This window comes from Salmo salar, chromosome ssa20 (genome assembly GCF_905237065.1).
Source record: "Salmo salar chromosome ssa20, Ssal_v3.1, whole genome shotgun sequence".
In the NCBI taxonomy this organism is placed as follows: Eukaryota; Metazoa; Chordata; class Actinopteri; order Salmoniformes; family Salmonidae; genus Salmo; species Salmo salar.
Genome location: NC_059461.1, coordinates 80,491,930 through 80,516,571, shown reverse-complemented (window position 1 = coordinate 80,516,571; position 24,642 = coordinate 80,491,930). Strand labels below are relative to the sequence as shown.

The following is a 24,642-nucleotide window of genomic DNA, read 5'->3' as shown; positions in this document are numbered from 1 at the left end:
GGCTGGCTGGCTCTGTTTGGCTGGCTGGCTGGCTGGCTCTGTTTGGCTGGCTGGCTGGCTCTGTTTGGCTGGCTGGCTGGCTCTGTTTGGCTGGCTGGCTGGCTCTGTTTGGCTGGCTCTGTTTGGCTGGCTGGCTGGCTCTGTTTGGCTGGCTGGCTGGCTCTGTTTGGCTGGCTGGCTGGCTGGCTGGCTCTGTTTGGCTGGCTGGCTGGCTGGCTCTGTTTGGCTGGCTGGCTGGCTCTGTTGGCTGTTTGGCTGGCTGTTTGGTTGGCTTGCAGGCTGGCTGTGTTAGGCTGGCTGGCTCTGTTTGGCTGGCTGTTTGGCTGGCTGGCTCTGTTTGGCTGGCTGGCTGGCTCTGTTTGGCTGGCTGGCTCTGTTTGGCTGGCTGGCTCTGTTTGGCTGGCTGGCTGGCTCTGTCTGTCCGTCCATCGGTCAGCGCGGCCATCAGTCTGTCCGTCCGTCGGTCAGCGCGGCCGTCTGTCAGTCCGTCCGTCGGTCAGCGCGGCCGTCCGTCTGTCGGTCCGTCGGTCAGCGCGGCCGTCCGTCTGTCCGTCCGTCGGTCAGCGCGGCCGTCAGTCTGTCCGTCCGTCGGTCAGCGCGGCCGTCAGTCTGTCCGTCCGTCGGTCAGTCAGTCAGTCAGCATGGCAGTCAGTCAGTCAGCATGGCAGTCAGTCAGTCAGCATGGCAGTCAGTCAGACAGTCAGACTCTGCATCAGTCAGTCAGTCTGTCGGTCTGAGAGGCAGTCTGTCAGTCAGCATGGCTGTCTGTATGGCTGTCAGTCAGTCAGTCAGCATGGCAGTCAGTCAGCACGGCAGTCAGTCAGTCAGTCAGTCAGCACGGCAGTCAGTCGGTCTGCGCGGCCGTCTGTCAGTCAGTCAGTCAGTCAGTATGGCTCTCTGTCAGTCAGTCAGTATGGCTCTTTGTCAGTCAGTCAGTATGGCTCTTTGTCTGTCAGTCAGTCAGTATGGCTCTTTGTCTGTCAGTCAGTCAGTATGGCTCTTTGTCAGTCAGTCAGTATGGCTCTTTGTCTGTCAGTCAGTCAGTATGGCTCTTTGTCTGTCAGTCAGTCAGTATGGCTCTTTGTCTGTCAGTCAGTCAGTATGGCTCTTTGTCTGTCAGTCAGTCAGTATGGCTCTTTGTCTGTCAGTCAGTCAGTATGGCTCTTTGTCTGTCAGTCAGTCAGTATGGCTCTGTCTGTCAGTCAGTCAGTTTGGCTCTTTGTCTGTCAGTCAGTCAGTTTGGCTCTTTGTCTGTCAGTCAGTCAGTTTGGCTCTTTGTCTGTCAGTCAGTCAGTTTGGCTCTTTGTCTGTCAGTCAGTCAGTTTGGCTCTTTGTCTGTCAGTCAGTCAGTTTGGCTCTTTGTCTGTCAGTCAGTCAGTATGGCTCTTTGTCTGTCAGTCAGTCAGTTTGGCTCTTTGTCTGTCAGTCAGTCAGTTTGGCTCTTTGTCTGTCAGTCAGTCAGTTTGGCTCTTTGTCTGTCAGTCAGTCAGTTTGGCTCTTTGTCTGTCAGTCAGTCAGTTTGGCTCTTTGTCTGTCAGTCAGTAAGTATGGCTCTTTGTCAGTCAGTCAGTTTGGCTCTGTCTGTCAGTCAGTCAGTATGGCTCTTTGTCAGTCAGTCAGTTTGGCTCTTTGTCTGTCAGTCAGTCAGTACAGCTCTTTGTCTGTCAGTCAGTCAGTATGGCTCTTTGTCTGTCAGTCAGTCAGTATGGCTCTTTGTCTGTCAGTCAGTCAGTATGGCTCTTTGTCTGTCAGTCAGTCAGTTTGGCTCTTTGTCTGTCAGTCAGTCAGTTTGGCTCTTTGTCTGTCAGTCAGTCAGTTTGGCTCTTTGTCTGTCAGTCAGTCTGTTTGGCTCTTTGTCTGTCAGTCAGTCAGTATGGCTCTTTGTCTGTCAGTCAGTCAGTATGGCTCTTTGTCTGTCAGTCAGTCAGTATGGCTCTTTGTCTGTCAGTCAGTCAGTACGGCTCTTTGTCTGTCAGTCAGTTTGGCTCTTTGTCAGTCAGTCAGTTTGTCTCTTTGTCAGTCAGTATAGGGAGTGAGTACACTAAAGCCTTTCATCCTCTACCATAAGCAGCTGTACTATATGATCAGTAGACAGACATGATCCAGTATCGGCAGCATTAGATGTGGAAAAACGGTTTTAATACAAACTAGGTTAGAGCTGGAAAGAAATAACGTCTCTGCTCTGTAAGGCGTGCTGCTGTGGCAGTAGAGAAGCGAGTGATTAAGCAGGGGAGGAATGGAGTGAAGGAGAGCAGAGCGAGAATAAGTGAATATGAGAGTTGGCACAGTGAGACTTCCGGGTCCCACAGAGCCAGCAGAGAGCAGAGAAAGAGCCAGTAGTCGGGACATTGTGAACAGCAGGAATATGTTTCTAATAAGGGTATGAACGTTTAAACTAAATTGGGATTGTTAACATTTACAAAAAAATCCTTGAGTTCTAGAGTGAATCCACGGCGCTGATACACATAACATAGCCTACTGCTCTGGCTCCACTGGACCAATCCACTGTGCCCTCATTGGCTGATGGTTCCTAACGCGTAAGCACCTTCACGACTGAATGGAGATCCCAGCCAGACCTCTGATTAACAGAGTGGAACAATGCCATTAGACGCTCTCATCAGCCAGATCGCTCAAGATTGACCTTGAAAATGGATATCGGGAAATGCCATCAAAACCGGCCACTAGGGGCAACACTATTACCAGAGGGCGTTGTGGAAGGGGGTGACAGATGGGCATTCAATCCCAGTGGTAGACACATTTTTATGCCCTATCCCAAACTTTAACCCTTAACCATTCAGAATGATGGCGAGCAGGAGGAGCAACCTATGGTATCAAAAACATGAAATTTGACGTTGTCTAAAATGTGGATAAACGTCAGAATCTGAAGTCAAATTGGTAAAAATGGGAGATCTCGTTGCTTTCACACCACAATACATTTGCATGCCAACACACACACACGGACACACTGTTTTGAATATTTAACAACACTGGTGAGCGACACGCATGACAAGATGAAAGACAGGAGGGAGGAAGGGGAGGAGGGAAGGAAGAGAATGGTACGAGAGAGAGGTCTCATTCTGTCTCAGCTGTGTATGCTAAACTCAGCACCCAGGGGTGTAGGCCCAAACCTCATTATGCATGCTGCAACTCTCCACTAAAACCACATACACCTCAGAAAATACAGCCCAGTCAGCCCAGCAGGTCACGCAGTCCGTGTGTGTGTGTCAGGGTTTCTGTTAGCCGTCAGGGCTAATAGCCAGCTTTTGGCAGATAAAAGCATTTAAAAGCCGATAAATAAAATTGGTACCGGCCAATTGTCCGGGAGAAGGAGCGAAAAAAAAAAACATTTAGAAATAATGCTTTTTAGCCTATTCATTGATGGAAATACCAGTCAATGGAACAACATTTGACTGGTCCTACTTATCGGCTTATAGGTTAATTGACATAATTTAGTCGAATTAAACTGGCGCGTGTGCAGTATATTCATTATGTATCTGATTTATCACACTCATACAGCACACAGATATAGAGCCATTAAGCTGAAAATCTGTCAGACAGCGTGAGAGCTGCTGCTACAGCATCTCAAACAGCAAATACATAGGCAATGGAAGGTAGGCTTCATCAGTGCATCACACACCTCTTTGCTATGAGCTGGAGGCAGTATGCATTTTAAAAACACGTTTTACTATATATTATGAGGCATGTCTTACCTTGCTTCAAAGTAGCCATGCCAAAATCATATCATATCTGTGGAGGCAATTATTTTATATAACATTTATTTTATTGTCCAGTAGCTAAAAGGCACAATCCTAGTCATATTAGCATCCCATGCTAGTTGTTGCATATTAGATCTCCCCTCTTTCTAAATGTCTAACGGATATTTTAACCGCTGGCATGCGGTGGGCTTGAGACATTGTCCTCGATAATTGCATTATGGAACAAACATTGGCAATTAGCCTAGGATACTGCCTTGTGTGCATTGCTGAACTTATAATGTGAAGAACTAATATCAACATTTTAAACTAAGCGTTCTGATCTGGTGCATCAGACTCATTGCTTTTTACAAGTTTTTTGTATAAATTTGGGATTTATCATCCCACAACTGTCCCATAGAAATGGCCTATTCCAAACAGACTTTCTCGACAAGCTAACCCAATAAACCTTCATACTATGGGGATAGTAGATTAACGTAGGCTAATGATTTTTCTGTTCGTTACAAGTCCTGTTAACACATTGTTGCATCCACGACTTGCATGTTGTGGTAATACGAGTTACCATTATCTAAATGTGATTTATGTCATTCTGAGCACCGTTGGTGGACACCTTATATCAGGTTATGCACGCAATGCATACGAGTCTGGTAAATTTCTCAAAATGTCTGGTAAATTAAAATGCTGCCTGTCAAAAGTCCAGCACCACATTTTCCTAACAGAAACCCTGGTATCCGTATGTTTGTGCGTGTTGGTTGTCCTAGTGTGTATATGCGCTCGTTCACCGTGTATGTGAGATAATGTACAGAATATTTCATATTCTATGTCTAACAAAACAGTGTTGTCTTCAGAGCCAGAGAGACTTAGTAAATAGTAAAGTTGTATTTTTAAATTAAACTGTCTAAAAGCATGATGTCAATAGAGCTGATATAATCACAGAGAGCAGTTTGACTCACAAGGCTCAAATTAGACAGACAGCACACTTCATTAAACAGATCTGACTTCACACACTTACACACCCCTCACACTCACATTATGTAGGTATGTGTGTGCGCAGTCTGTGTAGTGTTGGCTCACTGTGGGCTGAACCTGATCGTCACACCTACACCAGCAGAGTGTGATGTTCTACCAGCACCCTGGAATCTATTTCTGCTGAGTGACGATCATTGCAACACATCACTGTCAGCAGAAGAATTAGACTGCATTAAAACAGTGACACAGTGTGTGTGTGTGTGTGTGTGTGTGTGTGTGTGTGTGTGTGTGTGTGTGTGTGTGTGTGTGTGTGTGTGTGTGTGTGACATGGTGAGGTCCAAAAGTATTTGGACATTGACACATTTGTTGCTGTTTTAGCTCTGTACTCCAGCACGTTGTATCTGAAATACAAAGTGCAGCTAAAATTTTAGGGTATCTTCATCAATATAGGTTGAACTGTACAGCACTTTCTGTACATAGTCCCCCCATTTTAGGGAACCAAAAGTATTTGGACAAATTCAGTTTTGGGTCATTCCATATGACTTCAATCACTGACTGCACCCCTTTTGATTTGAACAAAACTTTACATACAGTGCCTTGCACTGAAAAAAAAAATTACTGGAATAAAGAAAAAAAAAAGAAAGAAAAAAAAGTGGTGCGTGCATATGTATTCACCCCCTTTGCTATGAAGCCCCTAAATAAGATCTGGTGCAACCAATTACCTTCAGAAGTCACATAATTAGTAGAATACATTTCACCTGTGTGCAATCTAAGTGTCACATGATCTGTCACATGATCTCAGTTTATATACACCTGTTCTGAAAGGCCCCAGAGTCTGCAACACCACTAAGCAAGGGGCACCACCAAGCAAGCAGCACTATGAAGACCAAGGAGCTCTCCAAACAGGTCAGGGACAAAGTTGTGGAGAAGTACAGATCAGGGATGGGTTATAAAAAAAATATCTTAAACTTTGAACATCGCACGGAGCACCATTAAATCCATTATTAAAAAATGGAAAGAATATGGCACCACAACAAACCTGCCAAGAGAGGGCCGCCCACCAAAACTCAGACCAGGCAAAGAGGGCATTGATCAGAGAGGCAACAAAGAGACCAAAGATAACCCTGAAGGAGCTGCAAAGATCTACAGCGGAGATTAGAGTATCTGTCCATAGGACACTAAGCCGTACACTCCACAGAGCTGGGCTTTATGGAAGAGTGGCCAGAAAAAATCAAGCATTAAGAAAAAAATAAGCAAACACATTTGGCGTTCACCAAAAGGCATGTGGGGGACTCCCCAAACATATGGAAGTAGGTACTCTGGTCAGATGAGACTAAAATTGAACGTTTTGGCCAAGGAAAACGCTATGTCAGGCGCAAACCCATCACCGCTCATCACCCCGAGAACACCACTCTGCTGTCCCGTGTGGCTCAGTTGGTAGAGCATGGTGTTTGCAACGCCAGGGTTGCAGGTTTGATTCCCACGGGGGACCAGTACGGGAAAAAATGTATGAAATGTATGCATTCACTACTGTAAGTTGCTCTGGATAAGAGCGTCTGCTAAATAACTAAAATGTAAATGTAAAAATGGGATGTTTTTCCATCGGCAGGGAATGGGAAACTGGTCAGAATTGAAGGAATGATGGGTGGTGCTAAATACAGGGAAATTCTTGAGGGAAACCTGTTTCAGTCTTCCAGAGATTTGAGACTGGGACGGAGGTTCACCTTCCAGCAGGACAATGAACCTAAGCATACTGCTAAAGCAACACTCGAGTGGTTTAAAGGGAAACATTTAAATGTCTTGGAATGGCCTAGTCAAAGCCCAGACCACAATCCAATTGAGAATCTGTGGTATGACTTAAAGATTGCTGTACACCAGCGGAAGCCATCCAACTTGAAGGAGCTGGAGCAGTTTTGCATTGAAGAATGAGCAAAAATGGCCAGATGTGCCAAGCGTATAGAGACATACCCCAAGAGAATTGCAGCTGTAATTTCTGCAAAAGGTGTCTCTACAAAGTATTGACTTTGGGGGGGTGAATAGTTATGCACGCTCAAGTTTTCTTGTTTGTTTCACAAGAAAGATATTTTGCATCTTCAAAGTGGTAGGCATGTTGTGTAAATCAAATGATACAAACCCCCCAAAAATCTATTTTAATTCCAGGTTGTAAGGTGGCAAAATTCCAAGGGGGCTAATACTTTCGCAAGCCACTGTACATGTTTTCCCAAGGTAGAAGTGCTCAGAAATTGATATTTCGGTGTTCAGTGTATAATCAGAGAAAGGCCAGCAGGATACATCTCAACCCTCTGAGGAGGACAGGCCAAGTCACAGTGTGACATGCATCCATCTCTCCACTCACTCACACATACAGAAACTGGACACGCACACTGCAGGGGGACAGCAGATGTGAGGCAGACGGACAGGGGGCAGATTTCAGGAGCAAGATGGCTGTCAAAATACACATACACACACAGCTCAGAGGGGTCAGGTCTGACATCCAAATAAACCCTACTCACACTAGAGCCCAGCCAGGCACACAAGCAGGTTTACCAACAGGGTGTGTGTGTGTGTGTGTGTGTGTGTGTGTGTGTGTGTGTGTGTGTGTGTGTGTGTGTGTGTGCACCGTCAGTGCCGTAAACTAGGTGTCTGTCTGTCACTCAGTGAAGGTACATGCTGAAGGCGTCTTTGAGTCTGAGTCTCTCAGAGTGTGCGTGTGTGTGTTTGGAGTAGGGTAAATTGCTTTTTGTGCTGCAGTAGCTTGCTGTCAACCCGCCTGTGTGTGTGTCAGTGTTAATCATTATTTTGGGTTAATACTAATACAGGAATGTTGGTATCACAAAATCAATGATATTGAGCTGGGCTCTGTACACTTCAGATAGACTCAAGACCACACACACACACACACACACACACACACACACACACACACACACACACACACACACACACACACACACACACACACACACACACAATATTGTAACCTGTGAACACAGTGGTGTAAAGTACTTAACTAAAAATAATTTAAAGTACTACTTAAGTAGATTTTTGGGGTATCTGTACTTGCCTAATTTTAACAACTTTCATTTCACTCCATTCCTAAATAAAATGTACTTTTTACTCCATACATTTTCCCTGACACCTAAAAGTACTCGTTACATTTTTAATGCTTAACAGGACAGGAAAATGGTCGAATTCAAGCACTTACCAAGAGAACATCCCTGGTCATCTACTGCCTCTGATCGAGCGGACTCACTAAACATAAATGCTTAATTTGTAAATTATGTTTTGAGTATGCCCCTGGCTATCCATTAATAAAAAAACAAGAAAATGGTGCCGTCTGGTTTGCTTAATATAATGAATTTGAAATGGTTTATACTTTTACTTTTGATACTTAAGTATATTTAAAACCAAACACTTCTAGACTTTTACTCAAGAAGTAAATTTACTGGGTGACTTTCACTTTTGAGTCATTTTCTATTAATGCATTTTTACTTTTAGTAAGACAATTGGGTACTTTTTCCACCACTGGAACACACACACACACAAACAAAAAACCTATGAACACACACAATTGTTTGTAAATATTGCATCACCCATCTCATATGTATATGCTATACACTAATGCCACTGTATCTTAGTCCAATGCCACTCTGACATATGTGTGCAGGCAATCTCAAGCCCGGACATACATATAAACTCAGCAAACAAAGAAACATCCCTTTTTCAGGACCCTGTATTTCAAAGATAATTCGAAAAATCCAAATAACTTCACAGATCTTCATTGTAAAGGGTTTAAACACTGTTTCCCATGCTTGTTCAATGAAACAAACAATTAATGAACATGCACCTGTGGAACGGTCGTTAAGACACTAACAGCTTACAGCTTACAGAGGGTAGGCAATTAAGATAACAACTATGAAAACTTAGGACACTGAAAAGGGCTTTCTACTGACTCTGAAAAACACCAACAGAAAGAAGCCCAGGGTCCCTGCTCATCTGCGTGAACGTGCCTTAGGCATGCTGCAAGGAGGCATGAGGACTGCAGATGTGGCCAGGGCAATAAATTGCAATATCCGTACTGTGAGATGCCTAAGACAGCGCTACAGGGAGACAGGACGGAGAGCTGATCGTCCTCGCAGTGGCAGACCACGTGTAACAACAATTGCACAGGATCGGTACATCCAAACAACACACATGCGGGACAGGTACAGAATGGCAACAACAACTGCCCAAGTTACACCAGGAACACACAATCCCTCCATCAGTGCTCAGACTGTCCGCAATAGGCTGAGAGAGGCTTGACTGAGGGCTTGTAGGCCTGTTCTCACCAGATATCACCGGCAACAACGTCGCCTATGGGCACAAACCCACCGTCGCTGGACCAGACAGGACTGCCAAAAAGTGCTCTTCACTGACGAGTCGGGGTTGTGTCTCACCGGGGTGATGGTCAGATTTGCGTTTATCATCAAAGGAATGAGCGTTACACTGAGGCCTGTACTCTGGAGTGGGATCGATTTGGAGGTGGAGGGTCCGTCATGGTCTGGGGCGGTGTGTCACAGCATCATCGGACTGAGCTTGTTGTCATTGCAGGCAACCTCAATGCTGTGCGTTACAGGGAAGACGTCCTCCTCCCTTATGTGGTACCCTTCCTGCAGGCTCATCCTGACATGAGCCTCCAGCATGACAATGCCACCAGCCATTCTGCTTGTTCTGTGCGTGATTTCCTGCAAGACAGGAATGTCAGTGTTTTGCCATGGCCAGCGAAAAGCCTGGATCTCAATCCTATTGAGCACGCCTGGGACCATTCCCCCTAGAAATGTCTGGGAACTTGCAGGTGCCTGGTGGAAGAGTGGGGTAACATCTCACAGCAAGAACTGGCAAATCTGTTGCAGTCCATGAGGAGCAGATGCACTGCAGTACTTAATGCAGCTAATGGCCACACCAGATACTGACTGTTACTTTTGATTTTGACCCCCCTTTGTTCAGGGACACATTATTCATGTCTGTGGAACTTGTTCAATTTATGTCTCAGTTGTTGAATCTTATGTTCATACAAATATTTACACGTTAAGTTTGCTGAAAATAAATGCAGTTGACAGTGAGAGGACATTTCTTTTTTTGCTGAGATATATATATATATATATAGATATTCTTAATCCATAGATGTATGTGTATTTCTGGTATATGTTGTGAAACTGTTAGATATTACTGCACTGTCGGAGATAGAAGCACAAGCATTGCTAAACTCGTGTATGTGACCAATAAATTTGATTTCACACACACACACAACCTGCACCATGCTCTACCAACTGAGCCACACGGGACACACCTCAAATCTTTCCTGTCTTTCTTTCTCTCATTCCCACACTCCCACTCATCCTCCCTGTCCCCTCTCTCTTTCTCCGTTTACTCTGAGGTCTTTCAGGGAATGTGTTATTCATTCTGTTTATCAACTTAAGGAGATGGATCTCACACACACACACACACACACACACACACACACACACACACACACACACACACACACACACACACACACACACACACACACACACACACACCACTGCTTATTCAGGAAAACAGATCCACTCTGACTCCTCCTCCTTCCGCCTTCACAGCAGTGTGTGTGTGTGCGCCCGCGTGTGTGTGTATATGAGAGCGAGAGAGACACCACCCCCTGTATAGAGAGGAGGCTTGTAGAACATTCTTGCATCTTCACACTGGTAGGGTAGAGTTACCAAAATGCCATGTCGAGTTAAGAGGTAGCCAATAACCAGACCACATGACTTATTACATGGCATGTTTGTATCAGTGTGTATGTGTGTGTTTGAGTGACAGCCTGCCAAAGACAGTCAGCTTCTGTCCCTGATGGCCTGGCCTAAGCACTGAGTCAGCAAAGGTGCGATCTGCATTATTCAGCAGGTGTAGCCAAGGCTAACTTTGCTAAATGGACTAGCACAGGTCAGGCCTGAAGAGAAAGGGGATATGCTAGCCGAGCATCCTTTCGGTTACTGGCACAACGCTCTACCACTAGGCTACATGCCGCCACTACGTGCGCGTCCATGTTGAATAAGGACAGGAGAGCTCCAAACAAAAGACAATGACTAAATTAACAAAACTCGTTAATGGAATAAAATAAACCAAAACTTGTTTCTCACAGTGTAGCATAGGTTGTGCACTCTGTAAACAATGTGTCCACTCCGACAATGAGAACAGGAATAGCGGAATAATATTCAATGCATTAAAATAATTACCGTAATTAAGTAACAAACATTGTGGATTAGAAATCATAGGAATTAACAGTAAACATACTGCTGGTGATATGGGGAAGTGATATACACTAACAATTAAACCCAAACAATTCACACAATGAAGTTATGAAAAAATGAATGTGCACTAATTGGCAGGAGAGAAGTGCATTGTGGAGAGAGAAGTGCATTGTGGAGAGAGAAGTGCATTGTGGAGAGAGAAGTGCATTGTCCATCTGGGTGCATGGTCAATCTGACGTCTGCATTGGCCATGCAGCATTTACGGTGATACGGCCTCAGCAGAAGTCAGGGCAAGAACGGCCTCAGCAGAAGTCAGGGCAAGAACGGCCTCAGCAGAAGTCAGGGCAAGAACGGCCTCAGCAGAAGTCAGGGCAAGAACGGCCTCAGCAGAAGTCAGGACAAGAACGGCCTCAGCAGAAGTCAGGACATTCATACTCCTTGCGGAGCAGTGCAGAGCTGTTGTCAAGGGAGTGTGTTTATACAGGATGTACCACCCTCACCTACCGTCAACCAATTATGTCAACGTGGAGCTAGACAGAGCCCTCCACATTGTTACAACATTTGGGAGGGGCATAGTGAAGCGGTATAGAGCTCGATTTGGCCTCTGCATGCCTCCTAAGGCTCATCTCACCCTCTATATAAATATATATATATATATATATATATATATATATATATATAGTATATAGAGATAGAGATAGAGATAGAGATAGAGATAGAGATAGAGATAGAGATAGATAGATAGATAGATAGATAGATAGAGAGATAGAGAGATAGAGAGATAGAGAGAGAGATAGAGAGAGAGAGAGAGAGAGAGAGACACTTGCGACTTTATGAACATTTTTGTTTTTCCCCATGAGTAGTGCTAGCTATCTTTTGTGCTTCCTTTCCCTCCCTCTCTCTCTCTCTCTCCCTTTCCCCTCCACCTTTCTTTCTCCCTCCCTTTTTCTCTCTCTCTCTCTATGAGGATGTTTCTATAGTGGGTATCAGAGCATATGAATAAATGAATTAGCTTTGCCACAGTGTTTGTGTAACCCTCTCACTCTGTGTCAATGGACATGAATTTGTCATGCTTAAAAAAGAAACACACATGCTCATGCACACACAAACAAACTATCACACGCGGTCATACTTTTTCACCCCCCTAAGTGCGGCGAATGGAGCAGGCCACACACCCTGTGGTGTTTTGGATTAGCCTAGAATTGCTCCTTTGTGGGGGGTTATGGGAACGTGTCGAATGTACTTTTATCCTCTTTGCCCTAGTTTGTGTGTGAGTGAGTGAGTGAGTGAGTGAGTGAGTGAGTGAGTGAGTGAGTGAGTGAGTGAGTGAGTGAGTGAGTGAGTGAGTGAGTGAGTGAGTGAGTGAGGCATTATTTATCAACTGGTAAACCTCCAGTGTTGTCCCATGAAGTTGACTCATACAGTTGAAGTCGGAAGTTTACATACACCTTAGCCAAATACATTTAAACTCAGTTTTTCACAATTCCTGACATCTAATCCTTGTAAAAATGTATTATCGTAGGTCAGTTAGGATCACCATTTTATTTTAAGAATGTGAAATGACAGAATAATAGTAGAGAGAATTATTTATTTCAGCTTTGATTTCTTTCATCACATTCCCAGTGGGTCAGAAGTTTACATACACTCAATTAGTATTTGGTAGCATTGCCATTAAATTGTTTAACTTGGGTCCAACGTTTTGGATAACCTTCCATAAGCTTCACACAATAAGTTGAGTGAATTTTGGCCCAATCCTCCTGACAGAGCTGGTGTAACTGAGTCAGGTTTGTAGGCCTCCTTGCTCGCACACGCTTTTTCAGTTCTACCCACAAATTTTCTATAGGATTGAGGTCAGGGCTTTGTGATGGCCACTCCAATACCTTGATTTTGTTGTCCTTAAGCCATTTTGCCACAACTTTGGAAGTATGCTTGGGATCATTATTCATTTGAAAGACCCATTTGCGACCAAGCTTTAACTTCCTGACTGATTTCTTGAGATGTTGCTTCAATATATCCACATAATTTTCCTTCCTCAATATGCCATCTATTTTGTGACGTGCACCACTCCCTCCTGCAGCAAAGCACCCCCACAACATGATGCTGCCACCCCCGTGCTTCACGGTTGGGATGGTGTTCTTCGGCTTGCAAGCCTCCCCCTTTTTCCTCCAAACATAACGATGGTCATTATGGCAAAACAGTTCTATTTTTGTTTCATCAGACCAGAGGACATTTCTCCAAAAAGTACGATCTTTGTCATCTCTAGGAGACAGAACACGTCTTCTTCCTGAGCGGTATGACGGCTGTGTGGTCCCATGGTGTTTATACTTGCGTACTATTGTTTGTACAGATGAACGTGGTACCTTCAGGCATTTGGAAATTACTCCTAAGGATGAACCAGACTTGTGGAGGTCTACAATTATTATTCTGAGGTCTTGGCTGATTTCTTTTGATTTTCCCATGATGTCAAGCAAAGAGGCACTGGGTTTCAAGGTAGGCCTTGAAAAACATCCACAGGTACACCTCTAATTTACTCAAATTGTGTCAATTAGCCTATCAGAAGCTTCTAAAGCCATGCCATCATTTTCTGGAATTTTCCAAGCTGTTTAAAGGCACAGTCAACTTAGTGTATGTAAACTTCTGACCCACTGGAATTGTGATACAGTGAATTATGAGTGAAATAATATGTCTGTAAACAATTGTTGGAAAAATTACTCGTATCATGCACAAAGTAGATGTCCTATCCGACTTGCCAAAACTATAGTTTGTTAACAAGAAATTTGTGGAGTGGTTGAAAAACGAGTTAATGACTCCAACCTAAGTGTATGTAAACTTCCAACTTCAACTGTAACTCTTATATTATGAGGAATCTGCTGAAATCATTCTGTTCTGATGATTCTTATTTTAAGCTCTCCAGATTTACGTCAAGCTACGGAAGTGGCCTTTAAAAATGTGTGCCTGTGTTAAAATGCTCTGTGTGTGTGTGTTAGCTCAAGTGTAGCTAATGGAATTAAATCAATCAAAGCCTTTATCTTCGCAGAGATGGATAAAAATACAAAAAAGCGAGAGAGTGAGAAGACAGACTCTAAATGAGAGTTTCTCTAGGTTAGGGATTCCTTCCTGACCTTTTTTATACTAAGCATGTGACTTCAGAGGCAGCGTGACTACAAGCCGCAGCGTGACTACAAGCCGCAGCGTGACTACAAGCCGCAGCGTGACTACAAGCCGCAGCGTGACTACAAGTGGCAGTTACCACTTCACTCTAATGTCGGCTAGACTGACAGGACCAACCAGGTCACTTTCATCCGTGTGTGTGTGTGACAGGATAAAAGGACTCATTCATCTGAGGTAAAGCTCTATCGTCAGAGTGACAGAGGCATCAGTCTTACACTCTAATGGAGTCAACTATTAGACATAGACAAACACAGTAATCTCACGCACACAGTTGTGACTGGCTTCCTGTCTTCACATGAACACTTCGTCAATTCTGGCGTTTTCTCCGACATTTCTGTCATTTCATATCATTCAGAATTCCACTACACAGCAGATAACTCTCAGTAGGGGGAAGAGGGAGAGGATGAGGCAGGTAGAGAGAGAATGAGGGAGAGGAAGATAGAGAATGAGGGAGAGGAAGAGAGAGGGAAGAGTGAGAATGAGGAATAGAGAGAGGGTGAGGGAGTCACTGTAGAATGTAACTAAATGCATGCATCCATGCAAAAAGAAGTAGACAAATGCATAAAGGAACACACAGCATGGTCAGCAAGTTGTCCTTGTCTTCAGGCAGTTAGAAATTGATGTCATGTCAGCTTTATTTCTGTCAAACTGATGGAGTCCCCTCCTCTCACCTCCCCTCTTTCTCTCTCATCGTCAGCTGTATGTATTAATTGAGGGCCAGCCTCTCAGCTTCTTTCCCCCACGTACCCCCTCTCTATCTATCTCCTCGTCAGCTGTAAGTTGAGGGCCAGGCCTCTCAGCTTCTTTCCCCCACGTACCCCCTCTCTATCTATCTCCTCGTCAGCTGTAAGTTGAGGGCCAGCCTCTCAGCTTCAATCTATCCCCATCTTTCACCTGCCTACCCAATTTATTCCCCTTTCTTATCCCTACATCGTCAGATGGCTCTGGTCCAAAGCTGACAAGGCACTGAGGTGACATCTTCTCTTACCCTCACTCCTCTCTTCTGCTCGTCTTTTCGTCTCACAGATTCATCTCCCTGAAAACTACAGAAAGTAGGCACTCTAATAACCCAAATGCTAAGCACACACACACACACACACACACACACACACACACACACACACACACTCTTTTGCTCTTCCATCGTCAGTTCCATTACTAAGTGTTGACAGGTGTCTTCAGCCTATCCACGCCACCCTATTGTCTGCATAGAGGAGAGGAAAACACTGGCTGCCAAAGTCTAGGGGCGGGGGCTCTTTAGCTGTTACAATTTGGCATGGTGTGTGTGTGTGTTAACCGGGGATTCCCTGGGAGGGGTGATCCTGTAATGGTGTGTGTGTGTGTGTAGGGTTGTCCCAGTTTAGCTCACTCTAACCAATGACTCATGAATTTCTGCAGTTCAGACGACTTTACAGACCCCCTCCCTTCCCTCCACAAAGGAGACACACGCCCAAGTGTCAACCAATAGACCATCAAAATCACTTCAGAACCATACTGATCAAGTCAACATGGTTTGGAGAGTCTTTCATTCCAGTGGTAGAGTATGTGAGCATGGCTACATGTGTATGTTTCCCTTGGAGAGACAAGGCCCCCCAGAGTCCCCAGACTCAGCCAAGTCTAATGACATCACATACTGACACAATTCGAACCCTATAAAATCTGTTTAATTGTTTTGCCTGATTCCGTTACATTTTTCCCCAAATTCCACTTTCTCTGTTTGTCCATGTTTTCGTTTTACCCAGTATTTTAAAATCAAAATCTCACTTTTTTCAAAGAAAAACAACATTTGATGTTGTAAGTCCACAACCATGCTTTAACCACATCAGACAACTTGAGGTCTGAGAATGTTTTAGTTTTTTTTGATTTTGGGTGTAGTTACACTGTATTGCAACTGTGCACCAACAAGAGACCATTGTCTGGTTAGCGATGTTTTTGTAGCAAGAGACCGTGGTCTGGTTAGCGATGTTTTTGTAGCAAGAGACCGTGGTCTGGTTAGCGATGTTTTTGTAGCAAGAGACCATGGTCTGGTTAGTGATGTTTTTGTAGCAAGAGACCGTGGTCTGGTTAGCGATGTTTTTGTAGCAAGAAACCGTGGTCTGGTTAGCGATGTTTTTGTAGCAAGAAACCGTGGTCTGGTTAGCGATGTTTTTGTAGCAAGAAACCGTGGTCTGGTTAGCGATGTTTTTGTAGCAAGAAACCGTGGTCTGGTTAGCGATGTTTTTGTAGCAAGAAACCGTGGTCTGGTTAGCGATGTTTTTGTAGCAAGAAACCGTGGTCTGGTTAGCGATGTTTTTGTAGCAAGAAACCGTGGTCTGGTTAGCGATGTTTTTGTAGCAAGAAACCGTGGTCTGGTTAGCGATGTTCCTATAGAGCTCATTTGATTGTAGAATTTGGTTTTGGGACAGCCTTTCCAGCTCTACCAGAAAAATGGTTAACATTAGCATAATCTCTAATGGCTACACAAAGCACACACACGTGCCATTTCAGAAAGTTGCAGACAAATATGAATCACTGATGTATTTTGTTAATGTTAACTTAAGCACATTAATGCATTTTCATTAACACTTTTTTGGATAGTCCATATGTAGCTGCTCTACAGACTATCAGTACCAATTCAACCATCAACAGTACTAACCCTAACCCTTATCTTATTACTTATTAACAGATAGTATGACCATCTGTAGACGCTCTACACATGGTCAATCTGACTATCCAAAAAAGTGACCACATTTCCTAATAAATTCAACACATTTAGTTGATTTCCTACTACACTGAAACAAAATAACAGGTATATGAACTTTAAGGAAATCAGTCAATTGAAATAAATAAATTAGGCCCTAGTCTATGGATTTCACAAGACTGGGAAAACAGATATGCATCTGTAAGGTAACAGATACTTTTGGTCATGTAGTGTATGTGGACACCTGCTCGTCGAACATCTCATTCCAAAATAATGGGCATTAATATGGAGTTGGTTCCCCTTTCCTGCTATAACAGCCTCCACTCTTCTGGGAAGGCTTTCCACTAATGTCTGAACATTGCTGCGGGGACATGCTTCCATTCAGCCACAAGAGCATTAGTGAGGTTATGCACTGATGTTGGGCGATTAGGCCTGGCTCGCAGTCGGCGTTCCAATTCATTCCAAAGGTGTTTGATGGGGTTGAGGTCAGGGCTCTGCCTAAAACCACAAACAGCAAGCAATGAAGATGTAGAAGCATGGTAGCTAGGAAAACTACTTAGAAAGGCAGGAACCTAGGAAGAAACATAGAGAATAACCAGGATCTGAGGGGTGGCCAGTCCTCTTCTGGCTGTGCCGGGTGGAGATTATAAGAGTACATGGAACAATAAGGCCAGATTGTTCTTCAAGATGTTCAAACGTTCATAGATGACCATCAGGGTCAAATAATAATCACATTGGTTGTAGAAGGTGCAACAGGTCAGCACCTCAGGAGTAAAAGACAGAGAGAGAACGCAGGTCCGGGACAAGGTAGCACGTCTGGTAAACAGGTCAGGATTTCATAGCCGCAGGCAAAACAGTTGAAACTGGAGCAGCAGCACGACCAGGTGGACTGGGAACAGCCAGGAGTCATCAGACCAGGTAGTCCTGAGGCATGGTCCTAGGGCTCAGGTCCTCCGGGAGGGAGAGAGGCAAGCTCTACACCACTCCAGCTGATGCTTGGCATTGCGCATGGTGATCATAGTCTTGTGTGCGGCTGCTCGGCCATGGAAACCCAGTTCATGAAGCTCCCGACGAACAGTTATTGTGCCGACGTTGCTTCCAGAGGCAGTTTGGAACTCAGTAGTGAGTATTGCAACCAAGGACAGACACTTTTTAGAAATTCTTTGATTGTGCAAACCCACAGTTTCATCAGCTGTCCGGATGGCTGGTCTCAGACTATCCCACAGGTGACGAAGCCGGATGTGGAGGTCCTGGGCTGGCATGGTTACACTCGGTCTGCGGTTGTGAGGTCGGTTGGACGTACTGCCAAATTCTCTAAAATGACATTGGTAGAGAATGGTAGAGAAATTAAACATTCAATTATCTGGCAACAGCTCTAGTGGACATTCCTGCAGTCAGCACGGCAATTGCACGCTCCCTCAAAATCTGTGGCATTTGTGTTGTGTAACAAAACAGCATATTTTAGGTGCACCTGTGTAATGATCATGCTGTTTAATCAGCTTCTTGATATGCCACACCTGTCATGTGGATGGATTATCTTGGCAAAGGAGAAATGCTCACTAACAGGAAAGAAAACAAATTTGTGCACAAAATTAGAGAAATAAGCTTCTTGTGCATATGGAAAATTTCAGGGATATTTTATTTGAGCTCATGAAACATGGGACCAACACTTCACATGTTACGTTTATATTTTGTTAAGTATAAGTTCAATACATGATGGAATGTTGAATTCCATTTTAATGTCTGGAATCCGTAATTCAGAGCAGATTTTATAGGGCCCTAGAGAAGGCCGCTGAGATCACCAATGGTCAGAGGACACCGCCTACAGAGTTCCATTCCATCTACCCTTCCTTACGTTCCAGGAACAGCCTCCTTTACATTCCAGGAACAGCCTCCTTTACATTCCAGGAACAGCCTCCTTTACATTCCAGGAATAGCCTCCTTTACATTCCAGGAATAGCCTCCCTTACATTCCAGGAATAGCCTCCCTTACATTCCAGGAACAGCCTCCCATTCTCCAGCAGACATCGAAGTCTAATTAGACCGTTGTAAATGTGTGTGTGCGCATGTGTGTGTTATGTGCAAACACTCTTTGTCACATTAGATTGGCTCTGAGACCCACAGCGGAAGTAGCTTTTGATTAAAGAAGAAAAAGAAAGATGGAGAGATTGAGGAAGGAATAAGCAAGAGCAAGATTGATGGTGGGGGAAGATGTACAGAGTGATATGAAATGATGTAGACTAGATAGTGGGAGATAAGAGGAGAGAATGAGAAAGAAAGATTAAATGGAGTGGTGGGCCTCCTCTGAGGTCTATCCTTTATAGGGTCTTTACTAAATTAAAAACCCTTTGATATGATGAGAGGAGGTTGGGAGTTTGCCATTGAGTATGTCTGGTTGTGTGTGTTGCATAAGAGTGGTTGATCCTAAAAGTCAACAGTAACAACAGTAACAAAACATCAAAGTATTCTCACACTTTCATTTTATTCCTGCGATTCACATTCAGATGATGATATTATGTCTGATCACTAACAATGTAAAGTATGTATAGAGGCGTAATCTAGAGCTAAACTGTTGATTTTTAATCTGAGTGCATCCTGCTATTGACAAAACGTGTTGAATTATGCAACAGAACGTGACAACAACAGTAATTAATGAGGCAGTCACCAAAATCCCTTAACTTCCTTATGTGTCTTTGCCAGTAAAATATTTTTTATGCTAGAATTCAGTAATTAACTATTGGATTTTAAAAATGCTCAACGTTTGGAGTATCTTCTTCCATTGTCCAACTGTTGCATTTATTACAATTGATATTAGAACCTTTTAACAATGTCGATGAGCGTTGCTAATGTGTACACACACCTATCAGAAGTAAAGGGAGATGGGAGAATTGACTGAATCCAAACACTAGGGATCAGATCCACCTCACAACACTCAGACCCAGTCCAAAATATCCTTAGGATGGGCCTCCCTCCCGCCCCTTCGTTGAGAACCATTAGTTGATACGGCACAAAAACACACACTTCGGAGTTCGAGGTGAACCTGGGCCTAGTGCAACTTTCCCAAAGTCCCCCCGCCCCCCCCCCAGGTGCACGTGTTGGTTTTTACCCTAGCACTACACAGCTGATTCAAATAACCAACTCATCATCAAGCTTTGATTATTTGCATCAGCTGTGTAGTGCTAGGGCAAATAACAAAATGTGCACACCCCGGGGGGCGCAGGAAACCCTGGGCTAGAGCACGGGTCCAGAGGCGAAAATGATACTGTGGTATTTTCCTGTTTCTCCGCCAAGAAAGAGGCTCACAAGCAGGCAGCTAGCTGTATGTGATGAGAGACAGCCTGTTATAGTCAGTCTGTTGAAGATGTGGATGTAGTCTCCAGGCCAAACTAAATGACACCTGTGGGTTGTTAGTGTTACTGTGGCTCTAGAACACTGAGGATAACCAGGTCAACACGGCAACTATGACCACAGGTCAGAAAAGAACACAGAATACTGATGACAATGTTACTGTGTTTCTAGAGCACTGAGGACAATGTTACTGTGTTTCTAGAACACTGATGACAACGTTACTGTGTTTCTAGAACACTGAGGACAATGTTACTGTGTTTCTAGAATACTGAGGACAATGTTACTGTGTTTCTAGAATACTGAGGACAACCAGGTCAACAAGGTAACTATGACCACAGGTCAGAAAATAACACAGAATACTGATTACATTGTTACTGTGTTTCTAGAACACTGAGGACATTGTTACTGTGTTTCTAGAACACTGAGGACAATGTTACTGTGTTTCTAGAACCCTGATGACAATGTTACTGTGTTTCTAGAACCCTGATGACAATGTTACGGTGTTTCTAGAACACTGATGACAATGTTACTTTCTAGAACACTGATGACAATGTTACGGTGTTTCTAGAACACTGATGACAATGTTATGTTTAGACGATTATAAAACACTCTCTGTTTCTAAACTAGGACACAGGTCAACAAGGCAACTATGACCACAGGTCAGAAAAGAACACAGAATACTGATGACAATGTTACTGTGTTTCTAGAACACTGCTGACAATGTTACGGTGTTTCTAGAATACTGATGACAACCAGGTCAACAAGGTAGCTATGACCACAGGTCAGAAAATAACACAGAATACTGATGACAATGTTACTGTGTTTCTAGAGCACTGAGGACAATGTTACTGTGTTTCTAGAACACTGATGACAATGTTACTGTGTTTCTAGAACACTGAGGACAGTGTTACTGTGTTTCTAGAGCACTGAGGACAATGTTACTGTGTTTCTAGAACACTGAGGACAATGTTACTGTGTTTCTAGAGCACTGAGGACAATATTACTGTGTTTCTAGAACACTGAGGACAATGTTACCGTGTTTCTAGAGCACCGAGGACAATGTTACTGTATTTCTAGAGCACTGAGGACAATGTTACTGTGTTTCTAGAGCACTGAGGACAATGTTACGGTCTTTCTAGAACACTGATGTCAATGTTATGGTCTTTCTAGAACACTGATGTCAATGTCACATTCTTTCTAGAACACTGATGACAATGTCACGGTCTTTCTAGAACACTGATGACAATGTCACGGTCTTTCTAGAACACTGATGACAACCAGGTCAACAGGGTAACTTTGATCACAGGTCAGAAAACTCAACTCAACTCTTCTCCTCATGCTGCCTGTGCCCTACATCCTAAATGATGTCTCTCACCCCCTCTTCTTTCCCTGGCCCCAAGCAGCTCATCTGTCTTCCCTCCCCCACTGTCTCTCTCTCAGACAAAGTAACAATAGAGTGTCTAGGTCATTTGAACAGGTCAACACAGGAAGCTGACTTCCCTGGTGTAGGCAGGTCGTTCATCACCACTGACTAAGACATACACACCACTAGATGAAACAACACCTAGGCTTCTCCTGACAGGCCACGTATGACATGGACTATCAAAATTACAACAAACTTCTATTGTTCTATATTCAACTTAAATTGTTTCAATTACAATTGAGAATGTTTATTTAGATAACTTAGAATGTATTGTAGAAGTCTGATTGTGTCTAGGCCTAATCATCCAACATATCTGTAACAAAACAATTGCACGTACAAACCCATTGTGATCAAATTATTCAATTCACTAATAATACTTACCATATTACTGCCCATTGTAGGCTACAGCCAGTCTGGCCAAAACACCAGTTGCTTTGTTGTTGAAACGCTTGTTACGGTTCGTTCATACAAAACAAATGCACACATCAAAAACTGGGACTCACCATGTTGCCTCACGTTAGAAGACCGCATCACCTTGGCGGACACTACCTGGCCTTGTGTGCCCCCGGTAAAGCCCCCCAGCAGCGCGAGCAACAGCGCCAGTGCCACGCGCCCAGAGCCGTTCATTCTGTCGGTGGCGTTTGCACACTAAACTAAAATCCCAAGCGTGGAAGAACCACTTATTGTTCTGAAAAGAGACCAATTAGCTACTTGTGTTTTCCCTGGAGACTCAAGTAAAAGTTTTCTTAAAACGTTCGTGCTGTTAACATCATTTCTCCCGAGTCGCTTTCCACAGTAGACTGGAGCGAACTGCCTGTCTCAAACTGACCATAACCGAGCTCCGCCGCTACAGAATGCTGAGCAGGTTCATATACTCATGTCCACAGACAAGTACGGGCGCCGTTTTTTATCGCTTTACCGCGAGTTAATCCAGACTGGTAATTCCATTACAAATGATCCACATTAGTTCAACTTCTCTGATATCAGAGCGAGCTCGAAATGCTTTCCAGCAATTTAACTTCAAGGCTGAGAGTGTGCGTGTCTCTCGCTGTAGCTCAACACACGCACACGCGCGCTGGTGTGTGTGAAACTTCAATCGGTGAATTGATCAGAGAGGAGGATTGTCCCGTTTACGCGAACCGGGACAAGGAAATAGACCAGAATGAACATTTTAGCGGCGACAAGGAAACTTTGGAGGTAAAATCAGACTCACACAGAGTGAGAAGGAGACAGGAAGGGATTTTTCATCGAGAAGGAAACTTGATTGGAGGCGAAATAAACTGGAGGAAAATAGTGGGGCAGTCACTGACGGCAATGGCCACTGACAATAATACAGTATTTACTCGTCCAGGGAAGAACTCTGACATTATTTTACTTGTTGACGCGGCTGATGAATAAGTGAGACCATATCTGACAATGTTCATCATTTCATAATTTCACTGAGCAAATGCAACCATGTTTATAACATTTACAGGCTATTATACCGTATTATTAATGTATAACATTTGTGCGCCGTCCTACAATTGCCCAGCTTCGTCAGAGTTTTTGCCAAATTAAATAAAGGTTAAAAAATAAATAAATAATAATTTCACTAATTTGGTTTATGTAGGTCTTGTATTCTGTTAATTTACATGTAAAAGCATGAGTTTCTGGGCCTATTATTTTGCCAGGGATAGCCCATTCACTATTGAAGTTTATGCTAATATCTGCGGACATTTCTGTAATGCCTATATTATATTATATTATATTATATTATATTATATTGAGGGATTGTAATGATTGTATTAATTATTTTCTCATTTTCTAGATACTATAGAAGATGCTTTGTGTTGTACCAAGACAGCAGCCTCTCCCTCAAGGTCAGCAAAACAAGGAAGTTGATTGTTGACTTCAGAGAGCAGAGGAGTGAACATGCCAGGATCCACATTAATGAGACTGCAGTAGAGAGAATCAGCAGTTTTAAGTTCATTGGCGTCCACATCACCGAGGACCAACAGCGGGTGGCCACCCCAGGTCCTCTCCAAGTACTACCGCTGCACCATCGAGGGCATCCTGACCGGTTGCATCATGGTCTGACACGGGAATTGCTCTGTCCACGACCGCAAGGCCCTCCAGCGGGTGGTGAAAAGAGCCCAGTACATCACTGGGACTGTGCTCCCACCCATCCAGGACACCTACTCGAAACGGTGCATGATACAGGCCCGCAGCATCATCAAAGAGCCCACACACTCCAGCCATGTGCTGTTCACTCCCTTACCGTCGGGCAGACGGTATGAGAGCATGGGGTCTGATACAAACAGGCTCAGAGACAGTTTCTACAGTATCTACAAGACATCAGACTGCTGAACACTTGAACTGGACTGACCACCTGGTCTGATTCTCCACACCTTAGCACGCACACACACACACACGCACACACACACACACATTCATGCTACACACATATCACAACTGCTGCTACCAGACTCTAAAATACTGCACAATGTAAGCACTTGCCCCACAATCCCCCTTCCCCTAAACGCGTGTAAATATTGGACTATAAATTGTGCCTTCCTGTATTATACTGTACATATGCAACAAAAAATGCATTCTATTCTACTGAGCCATTTAGTGTGTGAGTGTATATGTACTCATGAGAGTGTATTATGTGTGTGTGTGTGTGTGTGAGAGTGTGTGAGTGTGTGTGAGTGTGTGTGAGTGAGTGAGTGAGTGAGTGAGTGAGTGAGTGAGTGAGTGAGTGAGTGAGTGAGTGAGTGAGTGAGTGAGTGAGTGAGTGAGTGAGTGAGTGAGTGAGTGAGTGAGTGAGTGAGTGAGTGAGTGACATATGTGGAGATACTACCAGTCATGTGGAGGTGAGATCTGAGGAATGTTATTAACACTGATTAGTAACAGATACATTCATGTAACTTTTTTTCATAATTTCCCCATAATCCTAGTAGTGCACACTGAGATCTAAACAGCAAGACAAAGGATTCTGGGATACCAAAAAGACGCCTCAGAATGGCGAGATGTCCTCTATGTAACGTCTCCCAGACACACACAGTTATTACAAGGAATTTACAGCTATAA

General features: G+C 43.9%; 1 protein-coding gene across 1 annotated transcript in view; it reads right to left on the bottom strand.

Moving 5' to 3' along the window:
• LOC106581363 (platelet-derived growth factor D) overlaps window positions 1–22,712 on the bottom strand; it is a 99,026-nt gene extending 76,314 nt beyond the window's left edge. The window contains exon 1 of the mRNA XM_014163376.2: window positions 22,077–22,712. Coding sequence (XP_014018851.2) covers window positions 22,077–22,200 — 124 coding nt within the window. The 5' untranslated portion in view covers window positions 22,201–22,712. The remainder of the gene's footprint in view (window positions 1–22,076) is intronic.
• Window positions 22,713–24,642: the final 1,930 nt, after the last annotated feature.